The following is a 24610-nucleotide window of genomic DNA, read 5'->3' on the forward strand; positions in this document are numbered from 1 at the left end:
GATCTAAGAATAAAATAAAAAAGTCCTACAAAAAGTGGAAACTAGGTCAAATTACAAAGGATGAATATAAACAAATAACACAAGAATGTAGGGATAAAATTAGAAAGGCCAAGGCATAAAACGAGATCAAACTAGCTAGAGACAAAGGATAACACTGTTCAAAAAAAAAACCAAAAAAACCCGCAAACATCATTCTGGGATGTATTAGCAGGAGTGTTTTAAGCAGCACTCAAGAAGTAATTCTTCCGCTCTTCTGGTATCTTCTCTTTTATAGACTACACAAACCCATATTTTTTTTTTTCAAATCTTCCCTCATAGGTCATATTTTCTAGACCTCTAATCATTTTTGTTGCTCTTCTCTGGACTCTAATTTGTCCACATCCTTCCCGAAATGCAGCACCCAGAACTGGACATAATACTCCAGTTGAGGCCTAATCAGCGGAGTACAGCGGAAGAATTACTTCTTGCTTGTTGCTTAAAACACTCCTGCTAATACATCCCAGAATGATGTTTGCTTTTTTTGCAACAGTGTTACACTGTTGACTCTCATTTAGCTTGTGGTTCACTATGACCCCCAGATCTCTTTCTGCAGTACTCCTTCCTAGGCAGTCATTTCCCATTTTGTGTGTGTGCAACTGATTGATTGCTCCTTCCTAAATGGAGTACTTTGAATTTGTCCTTATTGAATTTCATCCTGTTTACTTCAGACCATTTCGTTTGACCAGATCGTTTTGAGTTTTAATCCTATCCTCCTAAGCATTTGCAACCCCTCCCAGCTTGGTATTATCCACAAACTTTATGTGTACTCTGTATGCCGTTATTTAAATAATTGATGAAGATATTGAACAGAACCGGACCCAGGACTGATCCCTGTGGTACCCCACCTGTTATGCCCTTTTCGCATGACTCTGAACCACTGCTAACTACTCTCTGGGAATGGTTTTCCAACCAGTTTTGCACCCACATTATAGTAGCTCCATCTAGGTTGCATTTCCCTAGTTTGTTTATGAGAAGGCCATGCAAGACAAAATCAAAAGCCTTATAAAAGTCTAGATGTACCATATTTCCCACCATCTGCAAGGCCTGTACCCTGTCAAAGAAAGCGATCGGGTTGGTTTGACACGATTTGTTCTTGACAAATCCATGCTGACTGTTACTTATCACATTATCTTTTAGGGGTTTTCAAACTGATTGCTTAATTATTTGCTCCGTTATCTTTCTGGGTACAGAAGTTAATCTGACTGGTCTGTAATTCCATTATTTCCATTTTTATAGATCTGCACTATATTTGCCCTTTTCAATTATTTTGGTAATTTATTTCAAAATACCTGTCAGCAAGTATGTCTCTAACAATACAGATACACACAAAATTCCCCCATGAGTAATGAGTTAAAGAAACCCGTAGCACAGCCCAGTTCCTGTTTCTCTGCCCTCCCCTGCAAAGAGCCCAGCCGGGGGGCCAAACACTCACACTCACTCCCCCACCAGAGCCCATCCATAAGGCCCTCCCTGGCCCAGACACTTTCACCCTCTCTATCCCAGAGGACAGCTGCAGGGCCGCTCTGGCCCAGAAACTCACAGTCCTTCCCACCAGAGCTCAGCAACAACTACACTCAGCCCAGACATACACCCCTCCCCCACCAGAGCACAGCCATGAAACCCTTCCTGGCCCAGACACTCACACCCTCTCAGCTACCTCCCCCACCACCGCTCATCCAGGCATTCACTCCCCCCCAGAGCCCAGCCACAGCCATCTGCACCCCAGACTCGCACCTCCCGCCCCTCAGAGACCAGCTGCAGGGATCCCCCCAAGCCCAGACACTCATACCTTCTACTCCTCAGAGCCCAGGGTATCCAGAAGGAGAAACAGGCTGATGCTTGGTCCAAGGCTTGCACGAAGTTTCCTGCACACCGCTGCCTTCTTTCTTCAAGGAGTGCTGGGAACTCCAGCCACAGGGAACCCTTCAGTTCCCACCCTACCCCACCCTTGTGTTCTATTTCCAGGCTGGGCTCAGCTGTCCAGCAGCCCCTAGTGGCAGCCAACATCTCTGCAGCCCATTTCAGTGGAGGAAATAAAGGAAATTCTGCGTGCACAACATTAATTTCTGCAAAATTCTGCATTGCGCAGTGGCATAGAATCCCCCCTGGAATAGCTATGGTGCTTTGGCTCACAGCCCTGACACCAACTGCCAGCCTACAAGCATACAGGTCACACCCTGAATGTGTGGTCACACCTTCCACCAAACAGTTATTTTTTTGCAGAGTGATCCCAACAACTGCCCAGTCTCAAAAAACTGTCTGCCCTGTGATGTTCAGCCCTCTCCTGGAACATTCACAGAAGTTATTATGTTTGTTGTTTCTTTAAAAAGTCAATACACTGCAGTCACTATCAAACCCCAGTTAAAATTAAACACTCTTATTTCAATCACAGCACTATGTTGGTTTATATTAAAAGTAAAAAGTGTACTTAATTAAATAGAGAAGTTTTAAAGTGAGTTCAAGTATAAGAGATAAAGACAAAAAGAGTTACAAACAAACAAAGTAAAAATATGCTTTCTAATACCTAAGACCTAACTTAACAAGCGAGGATCTTCATTCAAGGTAGTTTCCTCACCAATCTTCCTTTTCTAGCAAAGCCCAACTATCTCTTAGCCAGGATCCTCATAGAGTTAAAGGCATTGGTTTGCCTTGTCTCTGTGGGTGAAGGATAACTTCAGGGTTCATTCCCCCACTCCCCCTCCATCTCTTTATAGTTCAGCAAACCTTTCTCCTGAAATGTATCCCCCACATAAAGTTCCTTTTTTCAGTTGGTGTGGATGCCATGCTGTCTGGTATAGACTCCATGCTGTCTTCCCTCTCCCCCACCCCCAGGTGATTTTTACAATGCAAATTATCTTTTCCTGGAATCTCTGACACAAATAAATAACCCACCTGGTTTGAGGTGTTGGCCTCTTCCCATTGTGGAGAAAACCTGTGTATTATTTCCCTCTGACGTGCCTGGTTTAAATAGATTTTAATTATACACCTCTACCTTGATATAACGCTGTCCTCGGGAGTCAAAAAATCTCACCACGTTATAGGTGAAACCGCGTTATATTGAATTCGCTTTGATCCACTGAAATGCGCAGCCCCACCCTCCCGGAGCACTGCTTTACCACGTTATATCGGGTCACGTTATACCGAGGTAGAGGTCTAATTCCACCACATCTGCATAATCCCTTGAGTGTTGACCATACATACATCACACCAGAATATTAATGACCAGTGAGATATCAGTTTTCCAATGACATATTACATGACTTATATAGTGAATGTTTACGGGAAGAGGGTAGGTTTAGAAGATAAAATAAAAAAAGAGCAAGTAAAAAATCACTTAGAAAAGTTAGATGCCTGCAAGTCACCAGGGCCTGATGAAATGCATCCTAGAATATTCAAGGAGTTAATGGAGGAGGTATCTGAGACTCTTGCTATTATCTTTGGGAAATCATGGGAGACGGGAGAGATTCCAGAAGACTGGAAGGGGGCAAATATAGTGCCCATCTATAAAAAGGGAAATAAAAACAACCCAGGAAACTACAGACCAGTTAGTTTAACTTCTGTGCCAGGGAAGATAATGGAGCAGGCAATTAAAGAAATCATCTGCAAACACTTGGAAGGTGGTAAGGTGATAGGGAATAGCCAGCATGGATTTGTAAAGAACAAATCGTGTCAAACTAATCTGATAGCATTCTTTGATAGGATAACGATCCTTGTGGATAAGGGAGAAGCGGTGGATGTGATATATCTAGACTTTAGTAGGGCATTTGATACGGTCTTGCATGATATTCTTATAGATAAACTAGGAAAGTACAATTTAGATGGGGCTACTATAAGGTGGGTGCATAACTGGCTGGATAACCATATTCAGAGAGTAGTTATTAATGGCTCCCAATCCTGCTGGAAAGGTATAACAAGTGGGGTTCCGCAGGGGTCTGTTTTGGGACCGGCTCTGTTCAATATCTTCACCAACGATTTAGATGTTGGCATAGAAAGTACGCTTATTAAGTCTGCAGATGATACCAAACCGGAAGGGATTGCAACTGCTTTGGAGGACAGGGTCAAAATTCAAAATGATCTGGACAAATTGGAGAAATGGTCTGAGGTAAACAGGATGAAGTTCAATACAGATAAATGCAAAGTGCTCCACTTAGGAAGGAACAATCAGTTTCACACATACAGAATGGGAAGAGACTGTCTAGGAAGGAGTATGGCAGAAAGAGATCTAGGGGTCATAGTAGACCACAAGCTTAATATGAGTCACCAGTGTGATACTGTTGCAAAAAAAGCAAACATGATTCTGGGATGCATTAACAGGTGTGTTGTAAACAAGACACGAGAAGTCATTCTTCCGCTTTACTCTGCGCTGGTTAGGCCTCAACTGGAGTATTGTGTCCAGTTCTGGGCATCGCATTTCAAGAAAGATGTGGAGAAATTGGAGAGGGTCCAGAGAAGAGCAACAAGAATGATTAAAGGTCTTGAGAACATGACCTATGAAGGAAGGCTGAAGGAATTGGGTTTGTTTAGTTTAGAAAAGAGAAGACTGAGAGGGGACATGATAGCAGTTTTCAGGTATCTAAAAGGGTGTCATCAGGAGGAGGGAGAAAACTTGTTCACCTTAGCCTCCAATGATAGAACAAGAAGCAATGGGCTTAAACTGCAGCAAGGGAGATTTAGGTTGGACATTAGGAAAAAGTTCCTAACTGTCAGGGTAGTTAAACACTGGAATAGATTGCCTAGGGAAGTTGTGGAATCTCCATCTCTGGAGATATTTAAGAGTAGGTTAGATAAATGTCTATTAGGGATGGTCTAGACAGTATTTGGTCCTGCCATGAGGGCAGGGGACTGGACTCGATGACCTCTCGAGGTCCCTTCCAGTCCTAGAGTCTATGAGTCTATGACACCTTTAGATACAGATTATAACAATAGTGTGTTAGGTGTAGTGAATGTGTCAGGCCTGAAAAGAGTTGCTGACACAGAGCAGAGAACTGCCAATAGGCCTCTGCGTCAGAGACTGCACTTCACACACTTCAGCTGAAAGATGACTCCCCGTTTACACTCACTTTGAGATTTATCAGTTAATCAGTTTATAATCCATTTAGTATGTACTGCATTCGTATTACATAGTGTTAATTTTAAAATCAGAACATCACGTGATACTACATTAAATGCCTTACAGCAGTCTAAGTATATTAACAGTTACCTTTGTCCACCAAACGTGTAAGCTCATCCAAAAATGTAGTCGTTTGTTTGATAATTCCCATATTTCATAAAACCAAGTTGACTGGCATTGAATTATGCTGACATCCTTTAATTCTTTACTGATGTAATCCTGTATCAACCTTTTCATGTTTTAGCCCAGGATCAACATCAAGCTAAGTAGTTACCCAGATCATTCAGTTTAACCTTTTTAAATATTGGCACATTAGCTCTCTCTCTCTCTCTTTAATACCACCACCACTCAGGGTATGTCTAGACTACCTGCCGTATCGGTGAGTAGCGATTGATTTCTTGGGGATTGATATATCGTGTCTTAACTAGACGCGATATATCGATCCCCGAAAGTGCTCCTGTCGACTCTGGAACTCCACCAGCGCGAACGGCGGTAGCAGAGTCAACAGGGGGAGCCGCGGACGTCGACTCCGCGCCGTGAGGACGAGAGGTAAATTGATCTAAGATTCTTCCACCAGGGGTTCACGTAGCTGAAGTTGCGTATCTTAGATCAATCCCCTCACTAGCCCAGTGCAGACTAGTCCTCAGGTATAACAGACATTACTGTAGGTTACTTAGTTCAAAGTGTCAGAGTTTTAATAGGTATTCTAAATAAATGATTAAAAATGCCATAACACACACTCGGAAGCAGGGAATTGTTTTATTGTGCTTTATGAAGAGACCTGTGTAGTAAAGGGGAAAGATTTCAAGAGTTATGTTTTTTGGACAGCATACTCTATAATGGTGGGTGAGACTTGTCAGGAAAATTAAGCAACTCCAAAGAAAAGTAATATTGTAAGATTCAGAGTCTCTGAAATGAGTCCCAAAACCATAAATGAAAAATAGAATATAAAAATTATGAATGGTAGCTCAGAGGGACAGCTAGACAACACCGAGAATCCTACATGGCTAGATTAGCAGAGGTTGTACTTTAGTTGTAATTTGTTGCAGAAAACTTCCTGTGCAGCCAGTGTTCATTCTCAGTTGAAAAGGAAAGAGAGGTAGTTTTGGGGATGTAAATCAAGGAATATCAAGAGTAGTTGATCAATTTTCCTCTATTTTTTTTTCCAATTCATTTTAAAGCAAATTCTTGACCATTTATTCAGGATTACAAAACCTGGCAATCGCCACAGCAGGACAATTATGTCATGCAGCTCTAAAAATCACCTTGCGTATCATGATTATTCAGTCCCTTGCACAGCACTGAAAGGGACTGAAAGCACTCTCTCTCAGGACACTTGCAAGGTATCCGGCATACCTTTTTAAAAAAATAATTAAACCCCCCAAACCTCTGGCACTGTTTTATAAATCTCTCAGCTAGTTTTCTGTCACCTGAAATAGAATTACCTTTTCTTCCTCTACTGTGCAAACACAGGGATTATGACTGAAAGGCTGCAAATTGTTACTTGGTTGTTTACATCTATTTTCAGGATAATTAGGCTCTAAACTCACAGTACTAAAGTTTGAGCATGTGCGTAAGTGTTTGCAGGATCAGGGCTTTAGATTGTACAGTAGTGTAAAATGTGTCAGAAGCCAGTAGCCATAGCTGGCCAAAAAAGGGGAAATAATTAAATATATTGAAATTTCCTAGTTGTTTCCATCTGGTATGATTCAAAACTGAATAATTTAAATGTCTTTCATTAAGTATTTCCCCCCTCATTCTTCCCTCCTCCCATACCAGGATTTGCCATTCTCACTCCCATGCCAGAATTCTACAGACTCAGTGTGTCTCCCAGTTCCACCAGGGGTTCCATGTGCACCCCATTTCTTCCCACCATTATCACTGCCTTCTTTCAGTCTGCGAGATAATTCATTCAGAGTGTTTAACACACTAAACTCTACTAGAAGGATAAGCAGAAATGAGACAGGGGTATTGTTATGCTGGAAGGCATTAATGGGTAACATCAACCAGCTCTTTGATCTGCAGTCAATTACAGAGGCACTGGAAGCTGTGGCTCTGCTGAACAGAGGAAAGTGCTCCATGAGTCCTTCATTCTTCTTTTTCCGGTTTTCTGATTTTGCCTCAAAATCAATTGGGTTCTGACCACTGGTGCCCTGAAATTTTGGAACTGGATCAGATACAGCTTTCAAAAGTTATCAGGTTAAATACAGAGAGAGAAATACCATCAAGTTGAAGGTGACTACCACTTTTACAAGGGAAACAATGCTAACAACGGCGGCAAATTTCCCCTCAAGTTTCCATACGACAGGCGAGGCCTAAATGCCTTGCTCTTGGGAAAGAGAGTCACCATCCATGCTGAGGTTTGAACATTGAAGTTCCTGGCTCCTGATCATGTGATCAGGCCACACTCTCTCTGAAGAACTGCTAAAGAGGAATAGCAAGAAATAAAGAAGCTATGTGGAGCATATAAACATAAGGTGAGAGTTTGTATTTAGAGAGTCAAAGGAAACCAGACACAGCTATGGTACTTGAAGTGAATGGGAAGCAGGAAGAAGACTGGAAGGTAAGGAGGGAAAGGGATGAGAAGAAAATGAGAGAAAATAAATTCAAAGGAACAAATAGTCATGAACATTCAGGGAGAAAAGCGTGGCAATCAAGAGACTGGATTAAGGTAAGGAGAGTGGGGGAACGACTTCAACTTCTAAATCCTCCTCAATCTATTTTTTTGGTCAGTGTGTTGTACACCTTAGATGCACTCAAACTAACAATTCCATCTGGAACTTGTTTTACTTGCCAGATTACGTTAAGCAATTTAGATTTAAAATTATTTCAGTTTTAACAAAGTCTAATTTCTTCTTGAACAGTTGATGCTGCTTGTTTATATTTTGCTTTTCATTCTGCCAGGATAAGGAAATCCAATAGGTTAATTTCACTTTCTGTATATGCAGCACTGTTTCTCATGCACTATGCCAGCTATGAAGTATGTGTGAGAGGTAGAGGTATTTTAAATCCACAGAGAGCAAACCACACTTTCACAGTAGTTTAAAAAAAAAAAAAAAAAAACCACATACAAGACAATCATTGCTATATCAAGTATTATGGAACTTCTTTTTAAAAATAAACTCAGAACTGGACTGACAATGACCCTTAAATTTCAATTCTAGCACTAAGTGAAATAAATGAGAAGGCCCAAGATCATCCTCACTAAATAGCTTAATCTGCACTACGTGCAAGAGAACTGAACAGCAATACAAAGGCTGTGAAACAGAGAGAGAAAATTTTCATTTTGGTGCAGAGACTAGTTCAATATTGTTCACTGGGATTATCGCAGATTACATCAAGGTTTTTCTTCTGGCATCTGTCAAGCATGGCAATGAACATTAATATAGAATTCTCTCCATCCATTCTCATCTAATAGGTTAGGTGACGTTTGCCATGTGCTACTCAAATGAGAATGCTATTATCTACTTGTACATACTTGTGATGCAGTATCAGTAACAGAGTTTGGGTTATTTAAATTAGGTAAAGTTTTAAACGATTGCAACAAAAGAATCAAATAGGAAGTCAGAACCCATTATACAAGTATTTTAAAAAGGAGAAAACTAAGGCCCTGATTCTGCAAACATTTACATGTATTCTTAATTTTATGCATATATGTAGTTGTACTGACTTCAGTGGGACTACATACAGTTTATAAGATTGTGGCCCAATAGTGGTATTTGCAAACTGTAAAAATATCCAGAAAAAGAATTTATACAGGGAATCTGGCAAGACAGATTTTTAAAAATATGAAATGATTCATAGTTAAATAATTCACCTCCCAATTACAAATAAAATTGGCAGGTATTTTTCCAGCTTTTAACTGATGCTAAAAAAGAGTTCATTTGTAATGGAAACTTTTCTGACATTTGCTTTGCATGTGCTCATAAGTAATAATTTGCAACCTATGATTCACTATACATTTCCCCCCATCACAAATATGTCTATACCTAAAGTTTAGTACTAAATACAGTAAGCCGCCTGGCCAGCAAAGCAGCAGGACCCTGAATGACCTTGTTCCTGAGTGATTCTAATTTTAAAGTTTCCATAACGTAAGTGAAGTTAGGCTTACAAGTTCGATTATATAAAAACAATTTTATATAACCTAACAAATTAAAATATATTATAAAGGAAGTGCCAATGGAAAAAGTTTGAGTTTAAACATTCCTTTTCAGTATTTGTAATCTAAATACTACAGCATATTTCTATTTTATGAAAACCTGAAAGTGCAATACTGCACACTAATCTTAATGTCCAAGGTGTATGAAATGCAAAAAGTATATAGGGAGCATCAGATTTTCAGCTTTCTTTCAGCTTTAACAACCTTAAATATTATTAGAAACACTGGCAAGAACTTCCAAAAAAATTATTTCTTTCAGTGGATGCGACTTTGGTGAGTTTTTATCATGCTAAGCCTATTACTTAAAACCTGGAAGCCCTGATTGCATGCATGTTTTGGAAGCTATTTTATATTGATTCCAGCATTGAATCTGGTCACCAGGAAAGGAATAATTATGCTAACTTTCACAACAGAAAAGAGTACATTGTTTTGTTGCATTTAAAAAAATAGCACCCTTGTGAATAGCGTGCCAATAACATTTCCCCTAGTAAATGTCTTACATTACTCGATTGGATGTTAAAGCTTGGAAGCAGTGAATCAATGCCTATTTTGCTTGATGCACCTTCTAGCATCCTGTTGAATCAGGGACTCTGTTACTACTGCCAGATATAAATTGTACTTCTTCCTTGCATAATCCGGAAGAGTCACATGATCGAGAATCTAGGAACCAATTTATACTCCTGGGGGAATTCTATGCCAAAAGAATAAAAATTCTGCACACAATATTTTAAAACTCTGCATATTTTATTTGTCAAAATAAAGCAATATAATCACATCAGTTTCAATTATTTTGGTAATTTATTTCAATACCTGTCAGCAACTAAGTCTGTAACAATGCAGAAAACAAAAAAGATTCCCCCAAGAGCAGAGTTAAAGAAACCGCTATGACAACCTAGTTCCTGTTTCTCTGTTATGCATTTGTTGGACACATCAGTCTGGATGTGTCACACGTGCCAGCTGGGCACATCGTGGGAGAAAACTCTGCCCCTCTAGTCTTTTAATCAAGTCTCATTTTTCATCCTGCCCCATAGGGTTACCACTCACTCACAGAGCACAGCTGCAGTGCCAAACACTCGCACCCTCCCTCTCCCCAGAGCCCAGTCACAGACTCGGTTCACAGCTTCGTTACTGTCCCACCAAGCAGAGATGACCGGTGCCTGCTGTTAGTGTGGGGCGGGGGAGCGCACAATTTAAAGGTTCAGCCACTGCTGGAACACTCCAGTCATGCCCTCCCAGCAAGGCTCCCCCTTACCCTCAGTCTTCCCTTCCAGAAAGCAGCAGCCCCTCCCTGCAGCTCCCAGCAGTTCCTCCTGCCTCTCCCATGGGGCACATCTTGGTGGCTCCAGCAGCTGCTGTACAGGGAGGTCTGGCCACATCCTGTGACTGAGAGGGGCTGGCTAACTCAGAAACCACAGAGGGCCCGCACCTCCCACACAAGTGCGCAGCAGGCTGAGTAGCCAGTCCCTGCCAGGTCCAGCAGCCACTAGCGGCAGGAAAAAATGAAATTCTATGCAGAACATTAATTCTGGGCAAATTCTGCATTGCACAGTGGTGCAGAATTCTCCCAGGACTAAATTTAGTATATTTTTATTATTTTTCTGCTAATAGAGTTCCCTATAACATATTTTGCTTTGTTAAGTCTAATTTTAAACATTCCAAATGATTGGAGCTTCACCATTGCTGGTTTCACGTAACTATCATCTCTTTGATAGCACATAAATAAGATCATTTCAAAAATCATATTCTACCTGGAGGTGGGGAGGCAGAGTCTTTTTATTAGTACGGTAAAGGGAAAGACTTGTCAGGCAGATGGTGAATGTGTTCAAAGACATTCTAAAAGAGGTCTTAATAGGCATATGGGCCAAAGATAGCCAGAAGGTAGCAACTTAAAGAAAATTATTTCTAATGAAATATATTACACCTCATTCCAATTCCTGGCAGTTCAGATATAGGGAATTCTAACAAATACTCAATTAAATGTGCTTTATAAACACTGACAATTGTTGATTAACATACGCTAGCTAGCATACATTTTTATTATGCTGATATCATCACCCACAATATATATTTTAAGCACGTAAGTATACATATACTACTGCTTAATAATAGTATCTATATAGCCCAGATTGGCCTGTACCTTTGATATAATCACGCTTATGCTAAGTATCCCATCACTTCTTTCATTAGCTGAAGTAAGCCTTGGCTTGAGAAGATAGGACTGTCAGTATCAGAACAGATTATTATTTCTTCATGGCAACAGGAAAGTTACCCACACATATCTAGGAGGTGCTTTCATGTCCTTCAGTATCTGGAATGCATATGCTCAGAACAAAGGTAAGGGTGAATCATAACCTGAAATACACAGGTTCAGAACCAAAGATAAAGGGGTATACCATGGTACCAAAATCCCGTTTCAAAAGATGTATATTGTACCTTTTTCTGGTAAACAAGCTGTGGTCACCAACCTGTCGATCGCAATCGACTAATTGATCCTGGAGCCTCTGCCAGTCAATTGTGATCGCCAGGGCACTAAAAGTCCAGCAGCACAACAGGATTCAGGAAGGCTGCCTGTCTGCCATTGCCCCACACCGCTCCCGGAAGCAGCTGGCTGCTGGTACATCTCTGCAGCCCCTGTGGGGAGTGAGAGGAAGGCAGCTCCGCACACTGCCCCCGCCCCCAGCACTGTCCCTTCAGCTCCCATGGGCTGGGAAACGGCCAATGGGAACTGCAGGGGCAGCACTGCAGGCGTGGGCACCACATGGAGACCTGCTGTCTCCCTCCCTGCCAAGGGCCACAGAGACGTGCCAGCAGCCATCCGCTTCTGGGAGCGGCGTGAGGCAAAGACAGGCAGGCAACCTGCCTAAGCCCTGCTGCGCCGCTGGCTGGGAGCCACTTGCTGTAAGCACCACCCAACTGGAGCCTGCACCTCAACCCTCTGCACTAGCCCAGAGGCCCCTCCTGCACCAAACTCCCTCCCAGAACCCACAGCTCTCACCCTCTCCTACACCCCAACACTCTGCCCCAGCCTGGTGCCCCCTCCTGCACTCAAACTCTCTTCCAGAGCTTGCACCCCTCACTCCTGCACCCCAACTCCTTGCCCCAGGCTCAGCCAATGAACACTCCACACTTGCATCCGACGAAGTGGGTATTCACCCACGAAAGCTCATGCTCCAAAACGCCTGTTAGTCTATAATCTGCCACAGGACTCTTTGCTGCTTTTACAGGTCCAGACTAACATGGCTACCCCTCTGACACTATACCCCAAACTTGAGAATGTTACACTGATTTGTGACAATCCCTGAAGGATTCTGGATCTATAAACCACAAACGACAGTAATAAAAAGTAAAATTCATGAAATGTCCAGTGGATTCTATGAGATTAGGTGCAGTGTGACTATATGACTTCAGCAACCAAACTTCCTCTCAGAGCTTGCACCCCTCACTCCTGCACCCCAACCCCCTGCCCCAGGTTGAGCCCAGAGCCCCCTCTCACACTCCAAACCCCTTGGCCCCAGCCCAGAGCCTGCACCCCCACCCCCTGCCCCAGCTCGGTGAAAGTGAGTCAGAGTAGGGGAGAGCAAGCAACGGAGGGAGGGGGAAATGGAGTGAGTGGGGTGGGGCAGATCCTGGGTTGATCTTAAATTCAAAAAGTGATCTTGTACATAGAAAGGTTGGAGAACACTGGTATAAAGCAGTGTTTTTCAAAGTTCAGGTTGCGACCCTGTACTGGGTCATGGCATGCAAGAAACTGGGTTGCCTTGCTCAGCACCCAGGGACCCTAGCGGCTCTGGTCAGTACCACTGACCGGGATGTTAAGTGTCCTGTTGGCGGTGCTACCCAGCTAAGGCACGCTAGTGCCTACCTGTTCCAACACTGAGCTGTGCCCCGGAAGCAGCCAGCAGCAAGTCCATCTTCTAGGCACAGGGGTGATGGGGCTCCGCGTGCTGCCCCCACCCTGAGCACCAGTGCCTGCAGGTGAGAGCCACACAGAGCCACTTGCACACCTCTGCCTGGGAGCCGAACCTGCTGCTGCCTGCGTCCGGGACGCAGAGTGGTCCGCGGTGCCAGGAGAGGCAGGAAGCCTGCCTTAGCACTCCGGCTGTGTCGCTGACCAGGAGCTGCCGGAGGTAAGTCCGTGCTCCAGCCCTGTGCCCCAATCCCCTGCCCCAGCCCTGAGCCGCCTCCCACACCCCAAACCCCTCATCCCCAGCTCTGCTGGGTCGCAGGCATCAACAATTTTCTTCAGTTGGGTCCCCAGCAAAAAAAATGTTTGAAAACCACTGGTATAAAGTATAGCTTTACAGGTGTAACTTTGGGAAGCACATCTTATGCATAAGGTGAACGTAACATCATTGCATGGGACTTTTCTTCAGAGACTGGTATCCTATAGAACAGGAATCAGCAACCTTTAGCATATGACCCATCAGGGAAATCTGCTGGCGGGCCAGGACGGTTTGTTTACCTGCACAGTCCACAGGTTCGGCCAATCACAGCTCCCACTGGCCATGGTTCACCATTGCAATGACACAATAATTTAATTAAAAGCCCTCTGAAACCCAAATTAAAGATTAGAATTGACTGGGGTATTTGCTTTTTCCCCCTCCAATTCAGGAGAACTTTGTATAAAGGCCCTCAAAATCAAAACCCAAAACAGCCCCAAATTAGTTAACTTCTTTGGTAGCTGTTCAAATGAATGATGATGCACTGAAAAAGAAAATTTCCTGGATAAAACTTGCTGAATGAGACAAAAGATAACTAGTAGCATGAAGAAGGTTTTGGTTATAATTCCCTGTTAAGATGAATGACTGGGTTGGACAAGTTTCACATCCATCTAGAAGCTTCTTTTGAGCCTGATTTATTTTAAAGTTGGACAATTCCACAGAAGCCAAACATTTCTAACTGATCAGCTGTGCATCGATTTACATGATCAGAGCTGTATCTGCAACCAAAAGGGCTAGAGAAATGTGTTGAAATTAAAGAAGATTCTATCTGGAACACAGCAAATGGGACAGGATTTTTCCACTTTGTGGATTTGGATGGCTCTGAGACAATAACTTTGGTGGTAATAAAAATTAATATATAATTTTTTAAAACAAATAGCTTAGCAGAACATAATGACCAAGTTAAATGGAAGTTGATGCTGAAGTTGAGATGCAAAGAAAATGTTCACTATATTTGAAGCCCGACCAACGTACCAAAGGCAATGGTTCTGAAAAACATATTTATACAGGCACACACTAGATGAAAGGTACTTCCCAGTTCTTAGAATTTTATTTAGAAGCATAGTAGCTTCATTAAAGATGTGGCTCCACTTTTTTCCATCACAGAGCTTTTAGCAAATTGCTAATCTGCATGTGTTATTTTTTCATAGGACATTTCAAGCACATCTCATGTTTATCACATCTAAAAATTGCTCTCAAGCATAAGTTATTAGCCAAAATGATTAATCAAATGATGTGCTCATGAGATTACAAGATGCTGACTAACATTATTAGTAGTGATCAGAAAATTTCAAAGAAAACAGCCTTATTGGTCTAAAAAAGGCTCCGAAGACAGCAGGGGGCAGGATTTGCATCACCATGCTGAGAGTAGCGGTGGGCACGGTGCAAAAAAGCCCAGAAATACAGCGGCCCCAGAGTTAAACAGAAAAACCTACAGGCCACAGGTGGGTAAAAAATCCACCCAATCTTGAAAAGGTAAACCCCAAACTTGTTTACTCTAAGCCACTTGGCAACAGATGTAGAAACCTTGGCATCATTTGTTCCGGGGCTGGGGGAGGGCAGGGAGGGGAGGAAGGAAAATCAGCAGTTCAGTGACTCCATATAAGTGTTTTGCCTAAGCTTCAGGAACAATCAGATCTTTGGTTTTGGATACACAAGTTCTTTTTCTCTATGCTTTCAAAGTTGCAACTGGCCAGATTCATTCCTAATGTAACTCCACAGAGGATATAAGCAGTCAATGGAGATACGCAAGGGATGAATTTGGCCAAGCAGGCCATACTGCTGTATTTACTGCTTTTCTTACTTGAACCACTTCCCCTTTCTTAAATTCAGGGCTAGTTAAATTCTCTCAATATCAAGATTTCTTTCTATATGTTTTAAATTTGACCTGATTCCAGTTTATTTCAAAATGATACTTGCGGTAAAAAATGAACTAACCTGGCTTTATATAGCATTTGGCTTTATAGATTTTCCTAATATTTCATGAAAGAAGCATTCTGCAATTTACTTTATGTAGTCCATGTAATAAAAACATGCATATAAAGCAACGTTCGTTTTCTCCATACTTTACTGGATTATACCTTTTTGTACATTATGAAGCACACTACATAAAAATGGCAGAGAAACCTGTGGCACTCTTCCCAGCTCAATGGCTGTAAATGTACACAATCACGTTAATTGATCAAGAATGCCATCAGTGGAAACCAAATACAAGAACTTCAGCATTCCAAGCATATACTCTGCAATCAAGCAAGACAAAAAACTTGAGCAAACCAAATGGGACTCTTCATAACTTAACCAATGCTTCCACTTTCAAGAGAAGTCAGAGCTGCCTCTCAGGTTACTACACAAAGAATTGTACACAAAGGCCAAAAAGCCTCATACAAAAAATAAATCTGTGTGGACTACCTAATCAATAAAAAGTTCTTGATTGCGTGAACTGAAATCATGGGTCAAATTTTATCAAGTTCCCAGATTCCCAACTCTTCAATCAGACGTAGCAAGCTCTACCATTCAATTAAGTCTACAAAGCTCATTTTTAAACTCCCAAATCACTGAACTGAATTTTCCCCACCATTACAGGCATCTCTCTGTTTATGGTGGGACAGCCTGAAGGAATCCAGATTAGGATATTTCTGTTCCCTACTGACCATAACAAGAAGCATGTTCTTAACGGTCCCTTAAGATCAGTACTGATCACTACCCCAAAGCACCGACAAAAAGAAGCTTGACTAGACATCTTTTGGTTGCCTTTTCACTTTCCAAGTCTGTTCCTCTTCCCTCTACATCATGGGTCTCCAGCGTGGTGCCTGCGGGCGCCATGGTGCCCACTGGGGCGTTTAAGTGCGCCCGTGCACTGGCCGGCGGACAAGCATCCACCGAAATGCCACCAACAAGCAGTGTCATCCAGAGGCGTCGCCCCTGGATGACGCTGCTTGTTGGTGGTATTTCAGCGGCGATGCCTGTTGACGTTGCCGCTTGTTGGCAGCATTCCGATGGATGCTCGTCCGCCACCATGGTTCTCCGTGGCTCATCGTCTGGCGCCCGCCAGACGAAAAATGTTGGGGACCGCTGCTCTATATTAATCTCTCCTGGCAGAGATAAAAGCATCTTTCTGGCTGCAGGGAAAGTTGAGTCTAGTTTTGTTCTGAATATAGAAATATATTTTTTAAACCAGCCCAGGTCACATTAATGAAAGGTCAATGGAGCCATGCCTACTAGGAATATTCAATATAGTGATGCATCAAATACTGAACATTCTGTAGTGACATTTAAGAACCTCTTTAATCGCTGTGCATCCAGAGGAACTTTAAGATAAGCCATTCAAGACAGTACTGCAAATTGCACTTTTAATTAGAGATGATCTCATCCGTCACACTCCCAGTAAGCTGGAGAAGAAAGAGTTCTGAGGAAACTTTGAAATCCACGTCTTTCACAAGAATTACTTAGATATCCAACAGCTCATTGGCTTGATCAGCATTTTCTCTGTCTATTTCAATGCATACCAATATCATTCCTGAAAACACCAAATTTAAAACCCATATACTAAATTCAAAAGCTCTGATATAGAAAAAAGCTGATCATCTGACAAGTTTGGAAACCACAAGATCCCCCAGCTGAGTAGTGTCAAACATGATACTCCATGCATCTTTGCATTAGAAAACTACTGTATATACTTGATCATAAGCCAGTTTGTTTATAAGCCAACCTCCACCCCAAGAAGGATAAGTTAAAATGGAAAATTCTTAGGACCCATTCATAAGCCGACCCTATAATTCAGGGGTCATCAAACTTAGGCTCCTGGGCCATCAGGATAAGCTGCTGGTGGGCCGAGATGGTTTGTTTACCTGGTGCATCTGCAGGCACAGAGGAAAACCTAAGCAAACCAAGTGCCCTGGCGCGCCAGCTGCTCACCCCAACGGGCTGCGATCGCAACTGATGGGGAAATTTTTTTTTTGGGGGGGGAGAAGCTGGAGGTCAGGGGAGTAACCCCTGTGGCCACCCCCCACATGACCCCACACCTAGCCCGGGACCCCTACACTCTCTCCATCCCATTGCTTCCCACCTTATCTGGGGAGGGCCAGGGGAAGATGTCTCTGGCCTGGCTGGAGCTGCTCGGGCAGACTGCAGCGCGGCTGCAGATTGCTCCGGCGGGCCAGACTGAGCTGCGCAGCTGCAGCATATTCCAGCGGGCTGGGCTGGTCAGCACGGCCACAGAGTGCTCCAGTGGGCTGGGTGGCTTGGCTGCAGCCTGCTCTGGAGGGCAGGTGGCACTGCTGCAGCCTGCTCTGGGAGGCCAGGCCGAGTGGCACGGCTGCAGCCTGCCAGTCCTGGAGCTGCAGCTGCTTCAGAGGCTAGGGGAAGAGCAGCCTGGCCAGAAGCGGAGAGACTCTGATCCCACCTCTTCCCTTCTGGGTCTGCTGGCTGTGCTGCCTCTCCTTGCTCCCTCTGTTGGGGGGAGGGCCTGTGTCCCACCTCTCCCTCTCTATACTCTTTCATCAGCCGACCCCCATCTCTGGTGCTTCCCTTTTTACTAACAAAATTCGGTTTATGAACGAGTATATACGGCACACAGTTTTCTTTTCTCCTTTTTCAATCTCCTGAGGACGGTAGCCAGAAATCAGAAACCAAGTAGAGGTCTCAGGTCTTACTTCATTGTGACACATTAATAACCTGCTTTCTACCGTTAATACTTCTATTTCTTGTAGACTTAGTCCCATGTATATGGGGTTGGATCTTCCAGTCCGTCTCCATTCCAGTCGATCTTAAAGCAGTTCCTCAGAAACTCCAAAGCTATGCAAATCCTTTTCTATGACATCCATCCATCTAGTATTGGGTCTTCCAACCATTCTCTTACGCCCCACTTTGAAGTTTAATACCCTGTGTTTTATATATTCTTCCATATCTTCTTTTCACATGCCCAAACCCAACTAAGCCTGGACTCCTTCTGCTTTTCTATAATTGGCACCACCTTCACACTTCCCCTAATTCATTCATTCTGAACATGGTCCATCCTTGTAACAGCCAGCATCTACCTTAACATTATCATTCTGCCTGTATTCAAGATCTCCTCCTGTCTCTTCCTCAGTGCCCTGCATTCAGAGTCATACAAAAGTACAGGCCTAATTGCAGTCTTGTAGATCTTACTTTTCAGTTTGATAGGCACTCTCCTAAGGCAGAATACTCTGCTCACTTCTCTCCATTTAGTCCATGCCATTCCTGTACTACTTATAAGTTAGTCACTGAATACCATTGAACCTAGGTACTTGGACTTCTACAGTTACAATCCTAAGGAGTGCCAAAGATACAAGTCACATATTTCATATTAACATATGAACACACTATTAGTATTCATATTGCAGTAGCATCTGATTTATAACACAGAAAGAGAAAGCTATAATAGTAAAAACTTTAAAAAAAAAATCCTATACCCTATATAGCAACCTTTCAGTTTCCAAGAAAGGGGTTATAACCGTTTGGAAGAAAATTACCAAAAAAACCCAGAGACATTGATTGTCAGAAACTATTTTCTATCTGCAATCTTAAGAAAGTTTGAACAGTATTTTTCTGGTCTGAGTAACCCCAAATCCAAGCATTTAAATGAATGTTAGCAATTTTGATGCAGTTTATTTACAGTAAGAGGGGAAAAGGCAGGTTGATAGGATACAGCTACATGTATACAGAAACAGAGCAGGCCAAAAGCAAAACTCTTGATCCATCGGAGGTGCAGGTCTACAGCTTTCATCTCAGGCTCATCTCAGAAATTATAAAAATTGCACGTCTCTGAGCTAATCCACCGCTAAATTTCAAAAAGCATCATTTCTTGTCCTCTGGAAAGTCTTCCTGTCAAGACTGTTTCCATTCCCCAATTCATTCTTGAAAATAACTTGGGGGGGGGGGAACCACTTGAGACTGACTAGGCAGGTACATTCACTTTAGGGATGGTGTTCTGGCTATTAGAAAATGAATCTGCAACTCTACATTGCTTTATTCCCCTGTGAGACAATCAAAAGTGGCTTTGTTTCTTCATGCACTAATTTGTCCCAGTGTTATATTGCTACTTACATAGTTTCCATCAGCCCATCCATCTACTATCTTCAATTCTTTTTGTATCAGAGCAGTCAATCCTTACTTCCATGGATTGAAATTTACTCATCTGACATTGATTTCAAGGCGATTTTTAAAGCATCCTGCTGTTTTATGGAGATTTTGGCAAGGTGAATTTCATAGTGCCACACTCAGTGAAACTTTCACAGCTTGAAATCCTTCCTCAGAATGACATTACCTGCTTTTCGGGAGGCTGCTGGGTTGAGGATCAACAGAGGGAGGGGTCCTAATAACTTCTCTCTCTTGCAACCTAAGCTGGAGTTAAACTTCACAATACACACACGCACGCACGCACACCCCCTCTCCAAGCTGCTCAGAATAATAAACAACAACAGCCACCCCTCCTTTTTAGTGTTGTAATATCTGGAAGCGCCCCAGCTGCCCTTGGCAATTGGCACGTAGCCACTGACTTCTGCTTCTCAACCTGTTCCAAGAGTTTGGTTGGCAATTGTTTCCCATGACACTGTACAGCGCTGGAGGGGGCCAGAAATGGAAGTGGATTCAACGAGGCTCTGAGTCTCAGAAGGTGAAGCGTACTAGAGATCTTCAGCGTATCCCTCCAGTTCAAAGAGAGAGAGAGAGAGGAAGAAAAATGCAATCAAGAAAGCCAGGCTGAGGTAGGCAAGTTCCCAACAAGTTCCCCCCGCTCCCTGACGAGACTGCGTGCCTACCTGTGCGTGGCCGGCTCCTGGAGGTGCGCCTTGTCCCCTTCCTCCTGCTCCTCCTTGGCCCGGGGAGGGCTCCTGGTGAAGAACTTGGAGAAGCTGCTGTGCCAGGAGGAGCCGGTTCTCCTCCGGCTGCCCCAGCCCGACATCTCCGGCAGAGTGAGAAGGGGAAGCGGCGCCGATGGCTCAGGGCAGGACGGGATCCCTTCGCCGCCGCCCAGCAGCACCGCACCGCCGCGCCTAGTTCCTACCAGTCCATAATCGCAGAGGGGAAGAGACGCGGGGAGCTGCACAAGGGAAGCGCGCAGGCAGCCGCACTGACCTGCCCCGACCCCCCAGCCGCCGCCGAGACACAAGAGCGCCTGCACGGCTCCCTGCCCCCCACCCCGCAAGGCGGAGCCGCGACTGCAGGCCAGGGGCACACCCTCTCCCCCGCAGCCCATCAGCAGCCCGGGCCGCTGCAGCTCCACCCATTTCTCCTCCTTCGAGCCGCTTCCTCTCCAGCCCCTGCCGCGCGTTAGAGAGGAACTTCAGGTTGCTTGAGTTGAGTCTTGCCTTCGCCAAGCGACCATGTTAATAAATCAGAACCTCCACGGCACACACGCACAGTGTTTGGTTGTAGCACATGCCAATGGAGCACCTTGATTCACTTTGCTCCAGAGCAAGACGGGCATTAAACAGTTCCTGCTTAAATGTTCTGTGTTCTACTACTGGCACAGAGCCAGGAGATGGGCCCATGCTTTAGGGCAGACTCTGTTGTCCCCTAGCCTCTGAAGCAGTTGCAGCTCTATGAGGGCAGGGGACTGGACTCGATGACCTCTCGAGGTCCCTTCCAGTCCTAGAGTCTATGAGTCTATGAGTCTTTAATTATTTGCATTGTACATGGGCCAGGCATTAGTAAAGCTTGACACTCCATAACAAGCAAATACTAGACCTTGTCCCCCAGGAGTTCACAGTCTAAATTAGATCGATGGCAAAAGATGAGAAACAAAAGGTTCAGGTGTGAATCACTGGAAGGATGCAGGTTATTAACAGACAGGTAAAGACACACAAGTATTTATAATCTCAATTAGACAGAACAGTATGAGATGAACAACAAAGGTTGAAAGTTACAGGAAGAAAAGTTTCAAGGTTATGGCCATGTCTACATCTAAAATTTTGCAGCGCTGGTTGTTACAGCTGTATTAGTACAGCTGTATAGGGCCAGCGCTGCAGAGTGGCCACACTTACAGCAACCAGCGCTGCAAGTGGTGTTAGATGTGGCCACACTGCAGCGCTGTTGGGCGGCTTCAAGGGGGGTTCGGGGAACGAGAGAGCAAACCGGGAAAGGAGACCAGCTTCGCCGCGGTTTGCTCTCGCGTTCCCCGAACCACCCTGCAAACCGCAGGGAAGGAGACCTGCTTGCTCCGGGGTTCGGGGAACGAGAGAGCAAACCGGGAAAGGAGACCAGCTTCGCCGCGGTTTGCTCTCGCGTTCCCCGAACCACCCTGCAAACCGCAGTGAAGGAGACCTGCTTGCTCGGGGTTCGGGGAACGCGAGAGCAAGCCGGGGAAGGAGACCAGCTTGATTACCAGAGGCTTCCTCAGGTATGCTGGGATACCTGCTTATTCCACGGAGGTCAAGAAAAGCGCTGGTAAGTGTCTATATTTGATTACCAGCGCTGGATCACCAGCGCTGGATCCTCTACACCCGAGACAAAACGGGAGTACGGCCAGCACTGCAAACAGGGAGTTGCAGCGCTGGTGGTGCCCTGCAGATGTGTACACCTCCTAAGTTGCAGCGCTGTAACTCCCCCACCAGCGCTGCAACTTTCTGATGTAGACAAGCCCTATTACTTATAGCACAGTAATTCCTAGAGTTGCCTTTGTCTTGACACCAAGATCAGAGCCCCATTGGACTATGCACAATATAAACACAGTAAGGGACAGTCCCTGCCCTAAAGAGCTTGCAATACAAACTAAATAAACAAGACAAATGGCCAGAGAAAAGAAGTACTGAAAATCAAAATAAACTGTTATGTACACATTTTGTAGTTCCCACTGGTTGGGCTTTTCACTTTATTTAGTAAGGTGTAATTTGCAGGAACAACATCAGGGAACAGATCAGAAGTGAAGATTAACAGGAGGAGGCAAATGGCAAACAGGAAACAGAGAGTCTTGATAATTTCAGGAATCTTCAAAATCCTCAACAGTGAAGGAATTCTTTAAATCTAGTCCAGTTTTGACTATTTGCCTACTTTTGCACTTAACTTGGATTTTGATAATGGGAACTACAGTATTCAGTGTCACTCTTTGTTCCTAGTCAATACTTTCAGGCTCCTACACTAAACACAAGGTTGCAGCATTTAGACTGAAACAGAGTGGGAGCACATTCACTTCAAAATAAGACACTGTGTATAGTTTTTAATATTTTTCTCCTATTTTAAGGGAAGGATGTATCATGTAGCATCCTAAAGGATTAGAAAACATGCCTCGATGATAGACTCAAAGAATACAATCTATCTAGCATAACAAAGTTAAGGGGTGACTTGATCACTGTTGGTACAAATGGAGACCATTTGATAATGAGCTCTTCAGTCTAGCAGACTAGAAAGGTATTAACAAGATCCAATGGCTAGAAGTTGAAGCTAGAAAAATTCAGACTGGGAGTACATTTTTAACAGTGAGGATAATTAACCACTGGAACAATTTACCAACCCTTGTGGTGGATTCTCCATCATTGGCAATTTTAAAATAAAAATTAAAAAAAATAGTTCAAAGATATGCTGTAGTTTTGGGGAAGTTTTATAGCCTGCTCATACAGGTCAGACGAGATCAATGGATCTCAGCCTATTTACCATAGTGGGCTGCATATGCAGCTTTGTGTGTTATGTGGGCCACATCCACACAATATATATGGTACCTGTATGGCCCTGAGGATGTCACATGGGCCAGAGCTGTGTGCGATTGGCCACAGGTTGAGACCCACTGAACTAGATGATCACAATGATCCCTTCTGGCCTTGGAATCCATGAATCTCTCCTGATGGGAGCAGGTGGGTTGTGGGGCTTCCCTCTTCTTTTCTCTCTTTCACTACTACAATCTTCCTCTCACTATAGTATCAGAGCACCTCAACAAAATTAGTGAGCACAACCAGACAACACCCTATGATTAAGGCTTCTGTTTTTCAGAGTTTGTTAACTTAATTTGTTGGGTTTTGGTTTTTTTTAAGCAATTTTTGAGTTTTAGGTAGATGTCCAAAAATTGGAGGGGTTGGGGGCTCTTTGTATATCCTGTAATGTATATTGTATACACTACTCATTACAATCATGAGTAGTCTCTTTGTATTAGTCCCCAGTGTGTTTTAATGTAGTACTGTTTCAAATAGCACTAGGGAACCTTTAATGCACACCAGTAGGGCCTACACAGACCATTTAATGTTCAATACACTAGTGTGCTATAGAAATTACACACACACACACGGCATAGTCGACATTACTGCTTCATGTATACAAGTCTTCAGAAAAAAATGTTCATTTTTGGTGTTTTTTCCATATTTATTGGATACACTTCCTTTTTAAATTTATTTATTTATTTAAATCGGGGGTGTTTTATTGATGTTTGTCACTTAAAACCTAAAATCAGAAGCCCTACCTCGGATGCAAAGAAATATCATCCACATTTGACAGATATACAACTGAGGCACCAGAAAAATGTAATGACTCACCCTAAGTCACAGTGTAAGTCCACGGTAGACTCTGGAACTGAACTCAGTTCTCCTACAGCCCAATTCAGTGCCTTATGTGCAAAACCATCCTTCCCTCTTCCTCCCCGCGATGGCTTTTTCTCCTTCTTTTCCAACTACATACCTCAACTTATTTGTGAGCCTCCTTTTCTGTGTCCCCACATTTTAGCCAGTTTTGTAATGACCCCTTCTCTCTCCCTTTGATTATGTCTTCTTTCTGTATCACAGCACCCATTGATTGCTATCACTATCCTCTCCTCTACCCTGTTGACTGCAGCTTTGCAGAAACTGATGCTCCTGCTTTGGTGGCCACATACATGGTGGAGATGAAGTTTGTAGTCTAGCCCATCTGCCGAATCAGCAGCAGGAAGACAGTCTGGGACTGAACAATCTTGATTCCTGCCTCTTACAGGTGTTTAAACACACAGGGAGGCCGGGAAAGAGAGCTGGAAAGAGAAGTTCAAAGCCACATGCTGAGATCAGTCTGCTACACAGAGTAACATCTTAAGCAGGATCTCAGCTTTACAAAATTCTTGACCAAGTGCCTGTGCCACTGGCCAGGTCTCAGAGTCCCAAGAACTAAGTT

General features: G+C 43.6%; 1 protein-coding gene across 4 annotated transcripts in view; it reads right to left on the minus strand.

Moving 5' to 3' along the window:
• CRYBG3 (crystallin beta-gamma domain containing 3) overlaps positions 1-20663 on the minus strand; it is a 142598-nt gene extending 121935 nt beyond the window's left edge. For 3 of the 4 annotated variants that reach the window (XM_030581399.1, XM_030581426.1, XM_030581417.1), the window contains exon 1: positions 20308-20663. In XM_030581399.1, coding sequence (XP_030437259.1) covers positions 20308-20450 — 143 coding nt within the window. In that variant the 5' untranslated portion in view covers positions 20451-20663. The remainder of the gene's footprint in view (positions 1-20307) is intronic. The other variant, XM_030581408.1, reaches the window with a different exon arrangement.
• Positions 20664-24610: the final 3947 nt, after the last annotated feature.

This window comes from Gopherus evgoodei, chromosome 1 (assembly GCF_007399415.2).
Source record: "Gopherus evgoodei ecotype Sinaloan lineage chromosome 1, rGopEvg1_v1.p, whole genome shotgun sequence".
NCBI classification, from domain to species: Eukaryota; Metazoa; Chordata; order Testudines; family Testudinidae; genus Gopherus; species Gopherus evgoodei.